At 43.5% G+C, this 21,371-nt stretch overlaps 1 protein-coding gene across 1 annotated transcript in view; it reads right to left on the reverse strand.

The window, feature by feature from the left end:
• Positions 1 to 21,371, reverse strand: part of col7a1 (collagen, type VII, alpha 1) — a 320,662-nt gene that overhangs the window by 219,970 nt on the left and 79,321 nt on the right. Inside the window, exons 13-21 of the mRNA XM_059943970.1 lie at positions 18,163 to 18,279; positions 17,108 to 17,260; positions 15,312 to 15,443; positions 12,309 to 12,452; positions 11,002 to 11,124; positions 5,804 to 5,947; positions 4,031 to 4,153; positions 2,084 to 2,227; positions 1,207 to 1,329 (exon numbers count right to left, since the gene is read on the reverse strand). Coding sequence (XP_059799953.1) covers positions 1,207 to 1,329; positions 2,084 to 2,227; positions 4,031 to 4,153; positions 5,804 to 5,947; positions 11,002 to 11,124; positions 12,309 to 12,452; positions 15,312 to 15,443; positions 17,108 to 17,260; positions 18,163 to 18,279 — 1,203 coding nt within the window. The remainder of the gene's footprint in view (positions 1 to 1,206; positions 1,330 to 2,083; positions 2,228 to 4,030; positions 4,154 to 5,803; positions 5,948 to 11,001; positions 11,125 to 12,308; positions 12,453 to 15,311; positions 15,444 to 17,107; positions 17,261 to 18,162; positions 18,280 to 21,371) is intronic.

Raw genomic sequence — 21,371 nt, forward strand, 5'->3', positions numbered from 1 at the left:
ATAAGCATGATTCAGTCAATGTCATTATTATTTAATTCTCCTCAAAATATCAGCAGTCATTTCATTACACACAACGGCACCTGAACAAATATTTAATCATCGTTTTACTGCTTATTTAAGGCATTAGTCCAATGAAAATTGGCAACATTTTTCAGACAGATAACAGGGATATTTGCACTGGGAAACAAGTTCACAGGAGAAAATAGAGTTTGTAATTTAGGGATATAGAGTCAGGATCTCTACAGCACAGGAACAGGCCCTTTGGCCCATCTAGTCCATGCCAACCTGGTCTTCTACCTTTTACCCAGATCATAGCCCTCTAAACCCCTCTTATCCCAGCTTCTCGTAAATGGAACCTGGATCTACAATTCTGCTGGCAACAAGCTACAATGCCCAATGACTCATTGACTCATAGCCTAATCATGGGACAGTTTTCGGTGACCAATTAACCTACTCACTGGTATGTCTTTGAACTATGGGAGGGAATCAGAGCAGCTGGAGGAAACCCGCACAAGACACGGGAAGGAACATACTTACGTTCTCTCTGCAACCCTTTCCTCCCCTACTAGTTGTTTTCAACCTCCTCTCACGTTCTCCCTACAACTCTCAACTCCTCTACTACCTAAGAAGCAAGAGATTAGCTTTATTTGTCACTATCAATCCATGGTTCAAAGCACCCAAAGATGGCCTCCACAGATTCACCACCCCTCTGGCTGAAGAAATTCCTCTTCATATCTGTTCTACAGAGTCAACCCTTCATTCTGAGGCTGTGCCCTTGAATCCGGGACTCTCCTACTGTTGGAAATATCTTTTCCATTTCCACACTGCCCAGGCCTTTCAGTGTTTCGTAGATTTCAATGAAATTCACTCCTCATCTTTCTAAACCCCATTGAATACAGGCAGGAGACATCAAACACTCCTCATATGTAAAGCACAGAATTGTACTTGTATGCATACTTTGTTTTTCTTATGACCCTGATGGTGGCCACTCAGCCCATCAAACTAATGCTAGCCCACAAAGCAATCTCACCAGATTTTCAGCACCTGAAATCTTTTCCACTAGGTTATTAGACTTGATAAATACTATAGGTCTCACAGTACATCGCTCAGAATGAAAGCTCTGGTGCTGGACACCCACAACGATGAGGGGGAGTCGGGGAACCACCTGATACGTACTCTACGACATCAGTGAGACATTAAACCCACCGTCAGCACTCTTCCACGTGATTCTGTATGCCGAGGCCCTGCCCACAGTAGCCCACGAGATCAGGAGTGAGTTCTTTTGAACCTCAGTCACACGCAAGTTGGTCACATCTCCCACAACGGAACCTTGTCATTAAAACACACAGAAATATGTTAGCCATAAATATCAAAATGTCCACATTCACCCGGAAGCTGAAAAAGATTTGATCTGCATGAACACATTTCTCAGGGTATGTGAGTACATAGATCATTACAGCACAGCACAGGCCCTTCGGCCCAATATGTCGTGCCGACCTTTTAACCTACCCTTCAACCTAACCCTTCCCACCCACATAACCCTCCATTTCTCTTTCATCCATAACTTGACAATAAAAAACCAAACTAACTTTTTGTACTGTACGCAGCATTCTATACCCTTTCCAAAGAAGAAAAAAATAATTATTTATTTATAGAGATACAGTGTGGAATAGGCCCTGCCGGCCTTTTGTGCCACTTCACCCATCAACCCCTGATTTAATCCCAGCCTAATCACAGGACAATTTACAATGACGAATTAACCTACCAACCAGTACATATTTGGACTGACAGAGGAAACCGGAGCACCCAGAGGAAACCACACAGTCACGGGGAGAACGTACCAAACTCCTTACAGACAGCGGCGGGATCTTTCTCAGTATTTGCTCTTTGTCTGACAGAAGCTGGCAATTAGCAATGGTGCATTGGTGAGCGCTCTTGCTGCTGAAGGTGAAGGGTTCAGATCTGGCCCAACAGGTATATGTAAGTCTTAGTGAAAGACATCAAGCTTAGGAGGTCACAGGGCTTCTCCTGCCCTGTTCTCTGACGCCCAGCATCAACCACGTTCTGGTAGATGACTACTTACTAGTTTTTGTCGTCACCGTCACTGCGTTTCCTTCTCTGGATCCTAATAAAGGTGAAACCTCGATTGCATAAGTGTGGTCGGGCTCCAAGCCTTCGATAACAAATGAGGTAGTGCCACTCCTGAGGAGTTGACTGTCCTTGACACCTGAGTAAGAGGAGGATGAATCGGTATCAACAACAATAACTTGCATTTATATAGGATCTTCAAAGTGCAACATCATTCCCACAGGTAAAATTAGTAACAAACTCACAAAGGGTGATGGTTGGACAGGTAAGTACTTCTAAAGCAGAGGTCCCCAACCTTCTTTATGCCAGGGACCTCTACCATTAACCAAGGGGTCCGTTGGAAACCCCTGCTCTAAAGTAACACACACAAAATATCAGAGGAACTCAGCAGGTCAAGAAACATCTATGGAGGGGAATGAAGTGGTGACACTTTGGGCTAAGTTCCTTCATCGGGACCGGAAAAGAAGGTGGAAGAAGCCCGAATAAGGATGTGGGGGAAGAGTAAAAGCTGGCATGTAATTAGTGACGCCAGTTGAGGTGGAAGGTAGGTGGTTGGAGGACACTTCTAACTTTATTTGTAGATAATTCTTTACCTTTTATAATTGTTGAATGTTGTTTTCTGTTTCATGTAGCACCAACGCATCAGAGCAAATTTCTAATACATGTAAATGTATAATATGAATAAAGCTGATCCCGAATCCTTGTAACTTTGAATGAGGAATAAATGTATTAAAGGAAGAAAGGGGTGGAGAGTGTTTGAAGAAGCACTCTGTTGCTTAGGAATAGAGGAGATGTACAAGTGGTCAGTGTTCAGGCTTTTAGTTTGAAATACAATGCTCCTGACTTTTATTCTGACGGAGCTGCTGAATTAAAATTTGAAATTCAGTTGGGTCACGTGAGGGCAGCCATTTGGTGTGGCAAAGTTTTTGAGTGAAAATGAAGCACATTTACTCAATCCTGTGTTGACTTTCTCTTGTTTGCCCCACCGTAACCCATCGTCTGTAAGTGCTGGCTTAGTTCAAAAGGAGAACACCATCTGAGCAATATTCTGTGTTAATATTTTGTGAAAGTTTATTCCCGATCATCAGTACAGTGATCAACCAGCCTTGGAAATTTCATGAATGCTTACATGACATTAATCTTCTTGCATTCTTTAAAACTAACACATGTTGTGTATAATTTGTATTTTTTACATGTTTTCTTAATATAGCTTCATATATTCCTAATTTTTTATGAATGTGTGTCTTTGTGGTCATAAGTTCGCTGTGTTAAATATTTTCACAGTGTGTTGTCCTCTGCTCTCTGGTGGAACACCCTAGTTGGGTGGCCTTTCATTGACTCTGCTATGGTTAATATTCTATACACTTATTAAGTATGCCCACAAAAAATATATCTCAGGGCTGTATATGGTGACATATATGTACTTTGATATTAAATTTACTTTGAGATAGAGCTGTCCCCGTGTCTGACACAAAGCTAAGGGTTCAGGGTGGAGAAATTACCCTCATCAAGGAAGGTGAACAAGCCAGCACTTTTCTCCACAGACTGGAGAGGATGACATGACAGAAGATTTTACCCACTGCAGAAGAGTTCAGAGATTGCAGATAAAATACTTTCAATTACTGGGGTCACCAGTGTTAACACTAATAAGTTCAACGGACAGTTCAAGGTGGAGCATCCTTATGCAGACAGTGGGGAGATGGTGGTCAAAGTTAAGTGCACAAGGAGATGCAAATCCCCTGAGTTTGGGACAAATGGATGGAGGGATAGATTGAGGGAATTAGCTGAGGAGGGGTGGGAGGAGGCTTCTGTAAACCATTGACTAATGTTGTGGATCCCATGCAATTCAGTGAAGCTGTTTCACCAGCCAGAACCTTTGATCTTCACACACTTCATCCTCAAATCCTGCAGGTCCAGGCAACCAACCAAGAGGAACACATACCATCTGATCGCCGCCATGTGATCCTGTATGCGGTCGCTCTGGAGAAACCAACCCAGCTGACCCGGATCCGAGTACTTTGTGCTTCTTCCACTTGAAGATTGGTCACTCCTTCCCTGAGGGGCTCTTGTAAAGAGAAAGTAGACTTTTACAAACAAGGAAGCTGATTAATATTTGCAGGGAGCATAAGAAAATGGCACTGAGGTCAAAGATCAGTTGTAATGTTGATGAATGGTGAAGCAGACTTTCAGATGGCTAACTCTTGCTTCTAGTCCTTATGCTCTAGTGTAGAAAGAAAGATCTGAATTAAAGTGCAACACACACACGAAATGCCAGAGAAACTCAGCAGGTCAGGAATAAACAGTCGACATTTTGGGCCGAGACCCTTCATTGGGACTGGTAGGTAAATCGGCCAATGTAAATTGCCACCGGTACATTGATGAAGGAAAGATGCTGGGTGAATTGGTTGGAAGGTTGGGAGAATGTCAGGGAATGGAATTACTCTGTGATCTGTATAGACCCAATGGGCCGAAGGGACTCCTATGTCATAACTAACATAATGAAAGCCTCCTGGAATCATAGTGATATTGATGTCACTTTGTCTGCGAAAACATTCTTGATGATGAAGAACTTATGGGCTTAGTGGCATGGATGGTATACAGATTGTGGGTGAGTTTGATTTAAGAACCGAATGAATGGAAAGAAGTGGTTGCTCTAGAACCTGGAGGTGTGGGATTTCAGGCTTCTGATGGTAGCTGTGAGAAGATGGCATGGCTTGGATGGCAGGGATCGTTGATGGTAGATGCTCCCTTCCTGAGGCAGAGCCTCTGATAGGTTAGGAGGGATATGTCCATGTCCTTTAGGGCTGACTCCACCACTCTCTGCAGTTCCTGTCAATTAGAATTTCTGTGCCAGACCATGATACAATCAGTATGTCTCTAGAAGTTTGTATTTCTTGTAAAAACTGGTATAACTAATGTTTAGTTTATGTTTTCCTTTTCGAAGTGACTTGTCTGGGGATATATACCTGTGATGAATCTTCAACTAAGGTTTTCATTTCACAGAGCAAACCTATTCCATGACCCCAGTTCCCAAACTTCCAGCCAAATCCCCTCATCTTTATATCATCACAATCATTATGTGCTGCATCAAATGACATTGGTGATCATGGTCTTTCCACAACCATGATTGTTCTTGCTAAATTTTCCTACAGAAGTGGTTTGTCATTGCATTCTTCTGGGCAGTGTCTTTACATGACCCCAACCATTATCAATACTCTTCGGAGATTATCTGCCTGGTGTCAGAGGTTGCATAACCAGGACTTGTAACATGCACCAGCCACTCATACGACCGTCCACCACCTGCTCCCATAGCTTCTTGTGAACCTGCTTGGCAGCTAAGCAGGTTCTTTGCCCAAGAGTGACCTGCAGGCTAGTGGAGGGAAGGAGTGCCTTACACCTCCCTTGGTAGAGCTGTATCTCTACCCCACCACCTTGACATCCCAGTGGCAATTTACAGTGGATCTGCCAACCCACATGATCTTCAGGCTGTGAGGAGAAACAGAAGTACTTGGAGAAATCACAGGGAGAACATGCAAACTTGTGCAGGTGACAATAAATTTGACTTTGACTTTGATAGCAGAGGCTGAATGACCTTATTCTCTGTAATAGGTTCTATGACACTGTCTCCACAATGCAGCGAGCCTGGACATTATACAGGTATGAAAATCCATTACATTTATACCTAGTTATAATAATGGATGGTCCGATAACTCACCTGTTCTCACTGTGATGGTGACAGGAGTTCCCTGGCTTGTCCCTACCATTGCCGAAACTCCAATAACATACACAGTATTCGACTGCAATCCATCCACGTCAAACAAGTTCACGGAAGCACTTAGGGTTCTGCGCTCCTCGGTGCCTAAGTTAAACAGCGGGAAGCGTAGTGAAAGATAGAATCAGTACCAATGCAAAGGAAGATTCAAAGCAGTGCCTGTTTGCATTTCAAGACATGAACACAAGTGATTTTGCAGGTGCTGAAGATCTTGAACAACGTACACAAAATGCTGGAGGAACTCAGCAGGTCAGGTAGCATCTGTGGAAATGAATGAACAGTCAACGTTTTGGGCCAAGGCTCTTTAAGAGGACTGGAAAGGAAGAGGGAAGAAGCCAGAATAAGAGGTGGTGGGGGCGAGGGTGGGAGAAAGGCAGCAGTACAAGCTAGGTGGTGATAGGTAAAACCAGGTGACGGAGACAGGATCTCCCGGTTGCCACCCACTTCAACTCTGCTTCACATCCCCATTCAGATATGTCCATACATGGCCTCCTCTACTGCCATGATGAGACCAAACTCCGGTTGGAGGAGTAACACCTCATATACCATCTGGGTAGTCTCCAGCTCCTTGGTATGAACATCAAATTCTCCAACTTCCGGTAATTCCCTCCCCCTCCCTTCCCCCATCCCAGTTTCACTCTACCTCCTCCTCCAGCTGCCTATCACCTCTCTCATCATTCCGCCTCCTTCCACTACCCATAGTGCTTTCCCCTTACATTCCTTCTTCACCTCTCCTGCCTATCCCCTCCCTGCTTCCCCTCCCCCACCCCTTGATCTTTCCTCTGATTGGTTTTTCACCTGGCACCTACCAGCCTTCTCCTTCCCACCCTCCCCCCACCTTCTTTATAGGGCCCCTGCCCCCTCCCTCTTCAGTCCTGACGGTTTCGGCCCGAAACGTTGACTGCTCGCTTCCACAGGTGTTGCCCGACCTGCAGAGTTCCTCCAGCGTGTTGTGTGTGAGGTAGAAGGTGGGTGGGTGAGGGTGGGAGGGATTGACGTAAGAAGCTGGAGAGGTAAAGGGCTGAAAAAGAACCTCAAGACACTTGAGTGCAATGACAGACAGTCAGACATACTTTATTGATGCCGAGGGAAATTGGAAATTGGTACTTGTGAACTGGTGCCTGGTGGAAGATGCTGTGACTAATGTATAGTTGCATTGAGTTAAAAGATGTACCTCTATGCTCTTTTCTCAGGACCTGTCCAGAAGATTTCACATAATGTCAAAACTTAAGACAATTGGCACATAAAGAAGGGCTGACTGACCCCTCAGGTCCATGCCAGCTCTCTTTGGGGTTATCCATTCACTCCCGTTTTTCTGCACTTTCTTTATAGATTACTTTCACTTGCTGCCATTCATCAACCACTTGAGATACTCATCGTCTGGGTATAGAAGTTATGTTCACAGGTTATGTGAGGCCACATTTGGAGCATCGTGCTATGGCAAAGATGCTATTAAATTGGAGGGTGTGCAGTAAGGATCTACAAGGATATTGCCAGGACTTGAGAGACTAAGTTATTGAGATGGTTGTCGATTTTTTATCAGGTTGTGACATAGAACAAAAAAACAACATTCTCCAAGTGCACAGAATAAAGAATTATATAAAAAATAGAGATTAAAGTACAGATATAGAATAAAATGTGTATTAATACTTAAATCACAGCATGTATTTACAATGTAAATAGCATTATATAAAGTGGTTTAAAGGTTTACAGTACAGTGCATTATATAGATAGATGGGGAGGTCTAACTAGAATGTTTGCTTAAATTAACTTTCTGAGAGAAGAAACTTTTAAAATGGTGAAGATTTTGTTTTTGTTTTATTAATCCTATAGCTTTCCAGACCTCCAAGAGGACCACAATCTAGTCATGGTTTGGAGGCTTGCGTGCCTCAATGATCTGACAGCTACATTGGCTAGAGTCAGGGCTTAATGCTTTGGCTGTTGGTAGGGTCCACCTTGCCTGACTGGTCAAAGGGTGGAGGCCAGACGAAGAGTGGTCCATCGGTCCAGGGTTAGGGATTCAGGTCAGGGCTAACAACCCCGACTGGTAAAACAAAACAGAAACAGCGATGCGGAGTCATACATCTCAGTCTGACGACATTCCTGAATCTCCATCCGGGACCTGCATGACTGACCACAGTGAAAACCGAGAAGAAGCTACAGACACGATGAAGGATGCAATAAACATCACCAGAGTTGGAGGACCTTCATTGCTGCCCTAAACCCTGTTGGAAACCACTGTTTGTTTTAATAATACTTTTTATAAGGTTTGTACTTATTAACAAACTCATGTTTATTTCACACTCACTGGCAGAAAGCGGTATAGCAGCTAAACTAATGGTTTGTCATGTTTCTCATTTTTCATTGGTTAAGTATTAGCACATTCCCCACGTGATGCAATTGTTTTAATTCTATAGCCTATACACTAGTTTATTGCTGTCTAAGGAATTTCTTCTCTTATCTATAAAAGTGATGAATTTTCAGAGACACAATCTTTTGCTTCTTTATTCTTTTGTCTTCAGATTCACCACTTAGCATAATTTCTCAGCTCTTTATTTAATTTGCTTAGTATTTGTATATTTGCTTGTACTATAAAGTAATCAATAGTTGAAATTAAGACTGCTCATCATCCCCAACTCCTGGGAAAACCCTGAAAATCAGAAAAAAAACTGAGATCCAACAACACCAGCGGCATAACGGGCAAAAGAGAAGAGAGAGCTTTCCGGAAGGGAGCTTTTAGGAAAGGCAGTTTGTAGGGTGGGTCGTGTCCGCACATACTAAATCTAAATTCTATCATGCTGACTGAGGCAAATGACCCGTTTTGGTGGTGTTTAGTCAATATGAAATATAGATGGTGGAAATTAATCTACAATTGATCAACATTATCAAAGTGAATCTGGAAGTAGTACAAAACACAGAAAATAGTAGAAAAGCAGTGGCTAATCCTGAAGTCATTTGCATAGAGACCCAACAGATCAGGTAGTATCAGTGGAGAGAGAAACAGGGTTACTATTTCAGGCTGGTGATCACTCACCGCAAGAGTGGTCACACACAACTTCTCAGGAACAACTTCTTCACCTCCACCCTCAGATTTCTGAATGCTCCAGGAACACTACCTGACTATTTTGCTCTCTTCTTGCACTATCAGCTTTTTCATATTTCTTTTTGTAACTTGTAGTAATTTTTTATACATTACACTGCACTGCTTTCACAAAACAACAATTTTCACAGTTGTGAACCTGGTTCTGATTCTGAGAGAATGCTCTGGTATAAAACCGGGTTTAAGATGGAGAGAAAGGTGGGGCAGAGAAAAGAAGGAAAGGGCCTACTCCTGCTCCTATCTCTTATGTTCTTATGTTATGTAAAAAGCATGCGATCGGGAAGAATGCTGGAGAGTGAGAACATAGGCTCGGCAATTTATGCAGACCTGGAACAGGCACATGCCCAACTCTTCAATGCCAACCAAGATACTTAGCTGAGCTAGACCCATCTGCCTACATTTGGACCACAGCCCTTTCAGCCTTTCCTAGTCAGGTACCTTTCCAACTGCCTTTTAAGCATTTGCAAATATGCCCACTCTACAGCTTCCTCCGGCAGCTTATTCGACACACCAACCATGATCTGTGTAGAATAAGTTGCCTCTTGAATCTCTTTAGATCTTTATCCTCTCACAATACATTTATCCTCATTACATTTAGACTTCTCTGCACGGGGGGGGGGGGGGGAAGAAATGTGACCATCCATCCTATCTGCACCGCTCATGGTTATATGAATCTCTATAAGGTTACTCCTCTGGGCTTCTATGCTCCAGGGAAGCTTTAAGTATGAGCGATGGATTTCTGGGAGTTAAGGGTAAGACATGTTGCTTTGCCATTGTTGCTTGGGAATGCTGGCTGTACATTTTACTCGGCTGAGCTGAGCATTGTGGGCATGCTGTGCTGGTGCTGAAATGTGCGGCAACATCTGTGAGCTAACCTCAACACATCCAGTACATCTCAGATTGTGCTGGCTGATAACGCATCCAATGTGCATCACTGAATGTATTGATGTACGTTTGGTTAATAATAAGTAAATCTAAATGTAAATGAAGTGTTCATTTGTTTGTTATGAGCCTGTGGACAATCATGGTCTTTTCATGAGCGTAATTGTTCTTGGCAAATTTTTCTACAGAAGTGGTTCGCCATTGTCTTTCTCTGGGGAGTGTCTTTGCAAGACGGGTGACCCCCAGCCATCATCAATACTCTTCAGAGATTGTCAGTGGTCGCATAACCAGGACTTATGATACATACCAGCTGCCCATACGACCATCCACCACCTGCTCCCGCAGTTTCGTGCAATCCTGGATGGGGGAGGGGGAAGCTAAGCAAGTGCTGCACCTTCCCTATGGGTGACCTGACGGCTAGCAAAGGAGTGCCTTACACCTCCTTTGGTACAGACTTATCTCCAGCTCGCCACCAAAAATAAGGTGTGCCACCTGTCAAACCACAGCTGCCAAGGGGGAAATTGGGCAAGCACATGCATTGGAAAGGTTTAATTATAATAATAACAACTTTATTTATATAGCACCTTTCATGCATTAAGATGCAGGCTCACAGTGCTTTACATAGACTGTAAAGATAAATCAATACAGTCATAAAAATATGAGACAAAATTAAAAATCATAAAGACAAACATTATATAGAATACAATGTGATCAAATCCACAAAATTATTTAAATATAGTCAACATCAATGGACATTAGCTAATCCTGTAAGCAGGCTAAATTAAGGAAGGAGGTTTTTAGAAGTGTTTTAAAACATTCCATAGTACCAGCCTGTTGTATCTTAGTCGGTAGTGTATTCCTGATTATCAGTGCATGAGAACAAAAGGCCGTATTCACCAGTTCTTAGGTTCAGAGGGTTATGGAACAAACACTAGCAAATTGGACTAGCTTGGATGGGATATCCTGGCCATCATGGCCCAGTTGGACTGAGGGGCCTGTTTTCATCCTGTGTGACTCAAAGTCAGAACACCTCGCTTATGTGACACAAACAACATTCTGAGATTGCACGGTGCATGAACACACAACACATCATTCCAGAGGCTTTTTAGAAAGGCAGGGATGCCTGATGAGTTTAAAACTTTTATCAGAAGAGGCCTACCGTCAGCACGTTTCCACGTGACCTTGTACGCTGTAGCCTGGGGCAACCCCCTCCACGCGATTCGGATTCGATCACTCTGCGTCTCCAGGGTGCGGAGCTCTGTCACGCGCCCAACGGCTTCATCTTACGTTGCGCCAAATGGAGAGAAGGGGGAGGAAGATATTTCAGCCATTTTCAAAGTTAATAAGTCAGACCTCTCACTGGAATGAGTGAATGCCGTCCGCGAAAAGAAACTGCGGCTACTTAGCTGGGCCCCTCCCACATCACCATCCGAGCCTGTGAACTCTACCTAAGAACAGGGCCAGAACAGCAGGCAGATAGGAAAACCATCACCAGCAGATTCCTCCCTTAACCCAACTCGGGTGTGGAAAATACATCACCGACCCTTCTAAACTGGTAATCCACTCCCCAAAAGCACCAGGACTGAAGCAGTTCAAAGGCAATTACAGATGGACAAGCAATGCAGACCATGTCCATGACAAGTCATGGAACATTATGGGGGGGGGGGGGGGGCAGGCCATTCAGCCCACAACATCGCACCACTCTCAATGCCAATCCATACTAAATAAATTGACATCAATCCCAATGTCATGGTTTTGACCCCCTTACAGGCCAAGAGTGTTGTGCTCAGTTCTGGCTGCCTCATTGTAGGAAGGATGTGTCAGCATTAGAGAGGGTGTGGAGGAGATCTACCACAATGCTGACTGCATGAGAGAGCTGTCTTATGAGGATAGGCTGAGTGAGCTGAAACTTTTCTCTGGAGTGAAGAAGGATGAGTAGTGTATAAGACGATAAAAATCGGAGATAGAGTGGAGAGCCAGCGCCTTTTTCCTGGGGTGGAAATGGCTAACATAAGAAGGCATAATTTTAAGGTGATTGGGGAAAGTATGGGGGGGGGGGATGTCAGAGGTATCTTTTCTTTCCACAGAGAGCGGTGTGTGTGTGGAACACCCTGCCAGGTGATGGTGATAAAGGCAGATACATTTAAGAGACTCTTTAATAGGCAACCGGATGAAAGAAAAATGGAGGAATAAGTGGGTGGAAAGCATTAGATTATAGGAATGCCTTGAATTGAATTGATTTTATTGCATCCTTCACATACATGAGGAGTAAAAATCTTTACATTACATCTCCATCTAAATGTGCAAAGTGCAATCATAGTAATTTATAATAAATAGAACAGAGGGTGGTGAACCTGTGGAATCCATGGGTCAATACCATTTAGGAAGGGGTCCATGGTCTAGAGGAAAGTGGTGCTCTCGGGAAGAATGGGTTCAGCACGCACACTTCATCCCCTCATCGCTTACCTGCTCTAGCAACAACGCTAGCCGGGCTTCCCTCCCTGCCGTTGGAAAGCACTGACACTTCGATGACATACATCTCTCCTTGCTGCACGTGGTCAATGTCAAATGAATTTGTCTCACGTGACACAACCCTGGTGACCTCGTAACCTGAACAGGAAAGAGAAAATACAAAATGCAATGAGTGTTGAATTAAATCTGTTGTGACAAGCAACAATTGTTGACAAGGTACTTGCAGAGAGATTTAGGCCAGTTAGAAGAGTGGGCTGAAAGATGGCAGATGGAGTTTAATGCTGATAATTGTGAGGTGCTACATTTTGGTAGGACTAATCAAAATAGGACATACATGGTAAATGGTAGGACATTGAGGAATGCAGCGGAACAGAGTGATCTAGGAATAATGGTGCATAGTACCCTGAAGGTGGAATCTCATGTGGATAGGGTAGTGAAGAAAGCTTTTGGTATGCTGGCCTTTATAAATCAGAGCATTGAGTATAGGAGTTGGGATGTAATGTTAAAAACGTACAAGGCATTGGTGAGGCCAAATTTGGAGTATTGTGTACAGTTCTGGTCACCGAATTATAGAAAAGATGTCAACAATATAGAGAGAGTACAGAGGAGATTTACTAGAAAGTTACCTGGGTTTCAACACCTAAGTTACCGAGAAAGGTTGAACAAGTTAGGTCTTTATTCTTTGGAGTGTAGAAGGTTGAGGGGGGACTTGATAGAAATATTTAAAATTATGAGGGGGATAGATCAAGTTGACATGGATAGGCTTTTTCCATTGAGAGTAGGGGAAATTCAAACAAGAGGACCTGAGTTGAGAGTTAAGGGGCAAAAGTTTAGGGGTAACACGAGGGGGAACTTCTTTACTCAGAGTGGTAGTTGTGTGGAACGAGCTTCCAGTAGAAGTGGTAGAGGCAGGTTCGATATTGTCATTTTTAAAAAATTGGATAGGTATATGGACAGGAAAGGAATGGAGGGTTATGGGCTGAGTGCGGATCAGTGGGACTAGATTAGAGTAAGCATTCAGCACAGACTAGAAGGCCGAGATGACCTGTTTCCGTGCTGTAATTGTTATATGGTTAAATGATTACTTAGCCACGTGGAGTACACTGAATTACCAAATGTACTGTCAGTGAATGTTACTATTTGTTCACAGTCTCTTTCAATGTTTTGACTGAGGGGACTAGGTGTAATATATCCAAGCTTGTTGGTAAATCTTTGGAGTGGCATGGTAGCATAGCAGTTAGCTTCATTCTAGTAGAGCATGGGTGACCTGGGTTCAATTCCACCACTTCCCAAAAGGAGTTTGCATTAGTTGGAAGAGCGCACAGATGCTCTCTCACATTCCGAAGACATATGGGTCAGACTGATCAAGTGGGTGTAAGCAGGCGGCACAAGCTCATAAGAGTCTGTTACTGCGCTGAATCTCTAAATAAATAAACAGACAGAAACTAAAATGGACCAGAGTGGAAACGATCACCACGCAGGGAGGGGTAGGTATATTGACCGAGCTGTCAGAGTAGGTTGTAGAGGCAATACTGTTACAAAGTTTAAAAGACATTTAAACAGGTACATATGCAACACGCACAAAATATTGGTGGAACTTAGCAAGTCAGGTCACATTCACAGAAGAGAACGAGCAGCTGATGTTTCATGCCGGGCTTGAAATGTCGACTGTTTATTCCCCTCCACGGGGGCAGCCTGACTTACTGAGTACCTCCGGCATTTTGTATGCGATTTCCAGCACCTGCAAAATCTCGTGTCATTACTGGTAGATGGGCAGAAATGATTTACTGGGTCGTGGACCAAACTGGAGAAAATCAGACTAGCTCAGGTAGACAACTCACTCAGCATGGACAAGTCGGGCTGAAAAGACGGTTCCCAGACTGTATGACTCCAGAAGGTAGTGAGCTTGTGAGGAGAATGAAGGGAGACTTCAAGAGGATATATAGTTAGACTACATGAATGGGTGAGGACATGGGGGATGGAATATAAATGTGGAATGGGTGTCACGTAGTGTAGTGCTCACCACCATGCTCTACAGTACTGGTAACCCGGGTTCAATTCCTGCTGCTGGCTGTAAGGAGTTTGTATGTTCACGTGGGTTTCCTCCGGGTGATCCGGTTTCCTCCCACAATCCAAAAAACATATTGGTTAGTAGGTTAAATGGTCATTGTAAATTGTCCTGGGATTAGGCTCAGATTAAATTGGGGAATGTTGGGTGGAAGGGCCAAAAGGGCCGGAACAGCCTGTTTTGTGGGGCATCTCAATGAACAGATAAATCATGTGAGGTCATCTAACTCAGTAGGAAAAATAGAAGGGTGGGGTGTGTTTTAAATGTTGATAATCAGAGAGATCTGGATGTCCCTTTACGGAAATTATTGCAGGGCCAGTGAGCAATTAAAGAAAACAGTATACGGGGCTTGGAAATAAAATAATTGCACATGCTGGATATTGCTTTGATGAAAGGTCACGAATGAAGGGAATGATCTGAAACATTGAGTCTGGTTCTCTTCCCATAGTCAAACCAGCTGAGTATTTTGGGTATATGCAGGTTTTTGCAAGAGGATTTAAGAACAAGATTATTTTATTATAATTACACAGGGTTCTGGCAAGACAGCACTTGGAATATTGAGTGTTCACTGAAGAAAGGGTGTATTTGCAATAGAGAGAGCAGCACAGCTTCGCCAGACTGGTCCTGATGAAGGGTCTCAGCCCAAGGTGTCACTTGTATATTCCTCCCCACTAATGTTACCTGACCTGCTGAGTTCCTCCAGCACTATGTGTGTGTCGCTCTGGTTTACCAGAATCTCTTGTGTATATGGTTTCTGGGGTGGTGGGATTGTTACACGGGTTGAAATTGAGCACGCTGGGCCCAAAAAGAGCGAGAGGTGATCTCGTTGAAACATCCAAATTCGTATGAGGTTTGAGAGGGATGTTTTCTCTGACTACCTTGTTTGGAATTTTGTGCACCACACCAATGAAGACTTTCCACTGACCCACCTTTGGGGTTTCGCCAGACTATTTTATATGCCGATGCTCCCGACACTGCGGTCCAGCTGATCCGAATCCGGTTATGGGTTGTTTCGACTATCCGTAAATTTGCTACAGCTCCCAGACCTATTTCATTATCCACTGTGTAGAGAGCAGAAAGACAGTGACAAGGAAACCGAATGCCCAATGCCTCCTCCCTAGATATCTAACTTCACTGTTACTGTCCCGGTAACTGACTGATCCAACCGCAACGGAAGTTTCATTCATTTTGTAGGTGGCACAGTTGTGTAGCTGTAGTGCAGAAGTTTTACAGTGCCAGCAGTCCAGGTTCAATTCCCAGTGCTGTTTGTAAGGAGTTTCCATATTCTCCCTGTGACAGTGTGTGCTTCTACCGGTGGCTCCACTTCCCTTCAATATTGTAAAGATGTACGGGTTTGATTCAGGAAGTTGTTGGGGCATGCTACGTTGGTGTCCGGAAGCATGGCGAAACTTGTGGGCTGCCCCCAGCACATTCTCAGATTGTGCTGGCCATTGATGCAAACAATGCATTTCACTACACGTTTTGATACTGAATGTAGAATGTTACAGCTTAGTACAGGAGGCCCTTCGGCCCATGATGTTGTGCTGACCTTTTAACCTACACTAAGATCAATCTAACCCTTCCCTCCCACATAACTCTCTATTTTTCTATCACGTATTTGCCTATCTAAGAGTTTTGTAAATGGTCCTAATGTATATGTCATCACCATAATTATGTGCTCTGTTGTATGATGTAGCTGATCATGGTCTTTGACCAAGATTGTTCTTGGTAAATTTTTCTACAGAAGTGGTTTGCCATTGCCTTCTTCTGAACAGTGTCTTTACAAGACGGGTGACCCCAGCCGTTATCAGTATTCCTGAGATTGTCTGCCTGGTGTCAGTGGTCGCATAACCAGGACTTGTGATATTCACCAACTGCTCATACGACCGTCCACCACCTGCTCCCGTGGCTTCATGTGACCCTGATCGGGGGTGGGTAGAGCTAATCAGGTGCTACACCTTGCCCAAGGGTGACCTGCAGGCTAGCAAGAGGGAAGGAGCATTTTACACCTCCTTTGGTAGGGATGTATCTCCACCCCACCACCCAAATCTATGTGCATACACGTGATAAATAAAGCTAATCTTTAATCTTTCTTTTTCAGAGTCAATGGAGCTGCTCTATGATGCAGCTGGCATAGAATGAATGGGTAGAGTGCTCATGGTGTGTTCTGTCTGCAAACGTACAGAGCAACAGGTACAAGCAAAGTACGTTGCCAAGGATTATGCCTGTGTTCTCTGATTCCATCGTTTGATGTTGCCGACTGCCAAGTGCATCAGTTCCAACAGGAGGTCCGTCCTCCAAACGTAAGGTAAGTTCTTTTCTTCTCCTATCCCTCAGCCAAATACGTTAAGGAGTGGGGTGACAGATTATCGCAACCACTTTACAAGTACATGAATGGGAGGGGTACGGAAGTCTATAGTCCAGGTGTGGCTTGATGGAACTAGGCAGGTAACATTTTGGCATGGACTAGATGGACAGAAGGGCCTCTTTCTGTGTTGTAGTGCTCTATGACCCAATGACCTACAAGCAAAGAGCATGGGATCAACTATGTTGTTTTCCCGAAAGCATCAGTACTGTAAAGTCTAAAACTAGAGTGTTACCTCGGGAAATCGAGTGCAGCAGCAGCGAGGATCCATTACAGAGGTGTGGGTGCAAACCGTTCAGGTTCTGGGTGTTGGATGCTCCTGGTAATCATGCTAAGGCTCTGGGAATCCATGTAACTTACCTGTCTTTGACATAGTCACTGGCGTTGCCACTTCCCTGTCGTTGTACAGAGTGTAGAGACTGATGGCGTATTCAGTGCCCGGAGACAAGTTGGTGATATCATAGTTGTTGGACGCAGCGTTCAGCACAACTGTGTTGGACTGTGTCTGTTCCTCTGTTAGAATGGAAGGGTTAAATTTTCAAGACATAAAGTTCGAAATCTTTGTCTCAGCACAATGCTAGTGAATGATCTCATTATTGATAGTGAAAATAGGGATGATAGTGAAAGCAAAACTAAATATCCATGTCTAAAGCTGAGTCAGGGTCAAATTCAGCAGAGCCAGCATCATCGTCATTCTGTGCCTTGTGGTAATATGAGGGAAATCATGGTCTTTCCATGGCCATGAGTATTCTTGGCAAATTTTTCTACTTTGTACGGAATTGGTTTGCCATTGCCTTCTTCTGGGCAGTGGCTTTACCAGACGGATGACCCCAGCCATTATCAATACTCTTCAGAGTTTGTCTGCCTGGCGTCAGTGGTCACATAACCAGGACTTGTGATCTGCACCGGCTGCTCATACGACCATCCACCACCTGCTCCCATGACTTCATACGACCCTGATCGGGGGGCTAAGCAGGTGCTACACCTTGCCAAGGGTGACTTGCTGGCTGGTGGAGGGAAGCCTTCCCTCCACCCAGGTATAAAAAGGACAGTTAGATCATGCACATTGAAAAATAAATGACTTTAACATGGGATCATTCATAATATTTCTGAAAAGCTAAGAAAGCTTGAGTAATTTTGTGCCTTACTCCAATGCCTATTTCATTGTTTTCACATCAGGGCATAAGTACATTGGTTTATACAAAATAATGGAAGAACTCAGCAAATCAGGCAAAATCTATAGAAAGGAATAAGCAAAATTCCTTGCCTGAAGGGTATTGGCCCAAAATATAGATAATTTATTCCTTTCTATGGATGCTGCCTGACCTGCCAAGTTCCTCCAGCATTTTGTGTGTGTTACTCCGGGTTTCTGGCACCTGCAGAATCTCTCGTGTTTACAAGTTGCCTGGTGTTACCTGTGGCTTTCCTCCATTCTATTCTGTAAGAGCTGGCATCATGCTGGGGATTCCACGTCACGCGGATAGCAGTCGGACTAATCCCAATTGTCGTCAAAACAAGGTTTTCTGCCAAATCTTAAGGAAAGGAAAGGGAGGAAGAAGTAAAAAAATCAGGTGAGTGTCAAGTATCACCCAACAGATTAACAACATAATTTAGTTAAATCGCATCTGGAGTCACGAGTTACACCATCTTCAGGAATAGTTACTGCCCCTCATCCATAAGGTTCTTGAACCAAAGGGGATAATTTCATTCAAGTTAATTTGCCCCATCACTGAAATGTTCCCACAACCAATGGACTTACTTTCAAGGACTCTTCATCTCATGTTCTCAATGTTTATTATGTATTTATTTATTATTATACTAGAACACTAGAATACTACAGCGCAGTACAGGCCCTTCAGCCCTCAATGTTGTGCCAACCCTTATATTCTATTAAAAAAAGTACTAAACCCACACTACCCCATAACCCTCTATTTTTCTTTCATCCATGTACCTGTCCAAGAGGCTCTAAAATACCCCTAATGTTTTAGCCTCCACTACCATCCCTGGCAAGTCATTCCAGGCACTCACAACCCTTTATGTAAAAAAACTTACCCCTGATATCTTCCCTAATCTGGGAAACAGGTACTGGCTAACCACCCTATCTATGCCTCTCATAATCTTGTAGACTTCTATCAAGTCCCCTCTCATCCTTCTATGCCCCAAAGAGAAAAGTCCCAGCTCTGCCAACTTTGCCTCATTTATTTCTTTTTGCATTGCACAGTTCGTTGTCTTTTGCACTCTGATTGAGTGCCAAAGTTGGTGTGGTTGTTCATTGATTCTGTTATAGTTATTATTCTATAGATTTATTGAGTATACCTGCAAGAAAATTAATCTTAGGGTTGTATATGGTGACATACATATTTTGATAATAAATTTACTTTGAGCTTAGAACTTTTTGGAACTTTGAGTATTCTAGTCACCCCATTACGTGAAGGATGTGACGGCTTTAGAGATGGTGTGTAAGAGGTTTACCAAAATGGTGACTAGAGGGTGGACAAACCGGGGGTTGTTTCCTTTGGAGCTGCAAAGTATGAGAGGAGACCTGATGGAGCTTTATTAGAATATGTGATGCAGAGACAGAATAGTCAACCAGGTTCAAAATCAAGTGTCTAATACCAGGGGATATGAATTTAGGGTGAGAGAGGGTAAATTCAAAGGAGATACGTAGGGCAAGATTTTTGGTGGTGGGTGCCTGGAATGAACTGACAAGGGTGGTGGTGGAAGCAAATAAGATAGAGCTCTTTAAGAGACTCTTCAATTTGATAGAGGTGTTCGAGAGGTCTCCTCCAGGTGCTCCACAATCCAAAGGTGTCCCGGTTAGTCATGTAATTGGCCATTGTAATGTGTACTGTGATCAGGCTAGTGTTAAATAGGCGAGTTGCTGGGCAGTGTAACCTATTGAGCTGGAAGAGCCTGTTCGGCTCTGCATCTCTAAATATTCAGTGGATTCTAGTTAACTAGGACACATCAGGACCAGTTCAATTTGGCCCAAGTATGTAGCTGCCCCAATGAAACGATGGTTCATGGAAATAGTTAAAATGATATATAAAAAAAGAAAAACAATTGTTTAACCAAGTAACAAATTATCTACTTAAATGAAATGCAGAACAAATTAGAACACTACCAATACCTCTTCAGTGCTATAAAACTGTGTATTAGTTCCTAATAGTTCTCAATGGAGGAATTTATCTAAGTATGCTATTATATTCTTTTGATTGACTGTAAAGGAACAGACATCTATGGTAATTTTTTTGGCAAGTGTCAAATCTTTTCATGGCATTTAGCAAGGGTCTTAAATTTTTTAAAGTCAAATAAAAATTATGAAAGATGACTGCTTTGTTAATTGGCGTCCATCACCCTGAATAAATACCATAACACAAATAGACACAATTGGCGCTATTTAAGAACTGTTCCCTTTAAGCATTGCATAGTGTCTAACAGCTAGACATGTGCACACGACTAACACTAGTTAGAAACTGTTCTGCAGCAGTCTCCTGTCCCACAACAGTCTCCCAGTTTCCTGCCCCAATTAAGCAGAGTGTCCCAAACAAATGTTGGGAACCACAGTTATTTTCTCAGTAAGTTTTTGTTCTTTAAAAGCTGTCCCAAATAAGTGGCTGACTCGATTAACTGATGGCCCAATTAACCAGAGTCCACTGTATGTAAATAGGCACATGAGATGGAAGGATGTGGACCCTGTGTAGGAAGAAAGGATGAGTTTAGCTGTTTTGAATACAAATCTTATTAGCTGAGCACAACATTGTGGGGCCACTTCCTGTGCTGTATTGTTCTATATTCCAACCTTAAGGCAATCTCTCAAAATTGGAATTGGAAATAGTTTATTAATTTCACATGTACAGAGGTGGTTGCCCATCCCCATTCACCATCCCTGTTTCTCTCTCTTACGTCATCTCCCTACCTGCCCACCACCTCACTTCTGTGCTCCTCCTCCTTCCCTTTCTTCGGTGGTCTTCTGTCCTCTCCTATCAGATTCCCCATTCTCCAGCCCTGTTTCTCTTCCACCAATGAACTTCCCAGCTCTTAACTTCACCCTTCCCCCTGAAGGTTTCACCTTCCACCTACCATCTTGTACTTCTTCTTCCTCTCCCCCTCCCCTCTTTATTATTCTGACTTCTCCTCTTCCTTTCCAGTCCTGATGAAGGGTCTTGGACCGAAACATTAACTGTTTACTCTTTCCCATAGTTGCTGTGTCTCTCCAGTATTTTGTGTGTATCACTATGGAAACGGGTTGCTTTGTGTGCCATCCAGACTCATCATTCCTTACAAAAGAACACTGAGGTAGAAAAAAGAAAACGGAATACAGAATGTAGTGCAGCAGATACAAAGAAAGTACAAGTGATGTTGAATAAAAGTTCCAGCAGCTCTTGAGTTCATCATCTTCATCCTGCAGTTCTCCAAAGTCCTCCTTGTTCCACTAGCCTTTCTCTCATTGGACGGTAAGCTGCCCGGTCATTGCCTTGACCCATTAGCTTTCCTCTCATTGGACCGTAAGCTGCCCAGTCATTGCCTTGACCCATTAGCTTTCCTCTCATTGGACGGTAAGCTGCCCAGTCATTGCCTTGACCCATTAGCTTTCCTCTCATTGGAGGGTAAGCTGCCCAGT

Source organism: Hypanus sabinus, chromosome 19, assembly GCF_030144855.1.
Source record: "Hypanus sabinus isolate sHypSab1 chromosome 19, sHypSab1.hap1, whole genome shotgun sequence".
Taxonomy (NCBI): Eukaryota; Metazoa; Chordata; class Chondrichthyes; order Myliobatiformes; family Dasyatidae; genus Hypanus; species Hypanus sabinus.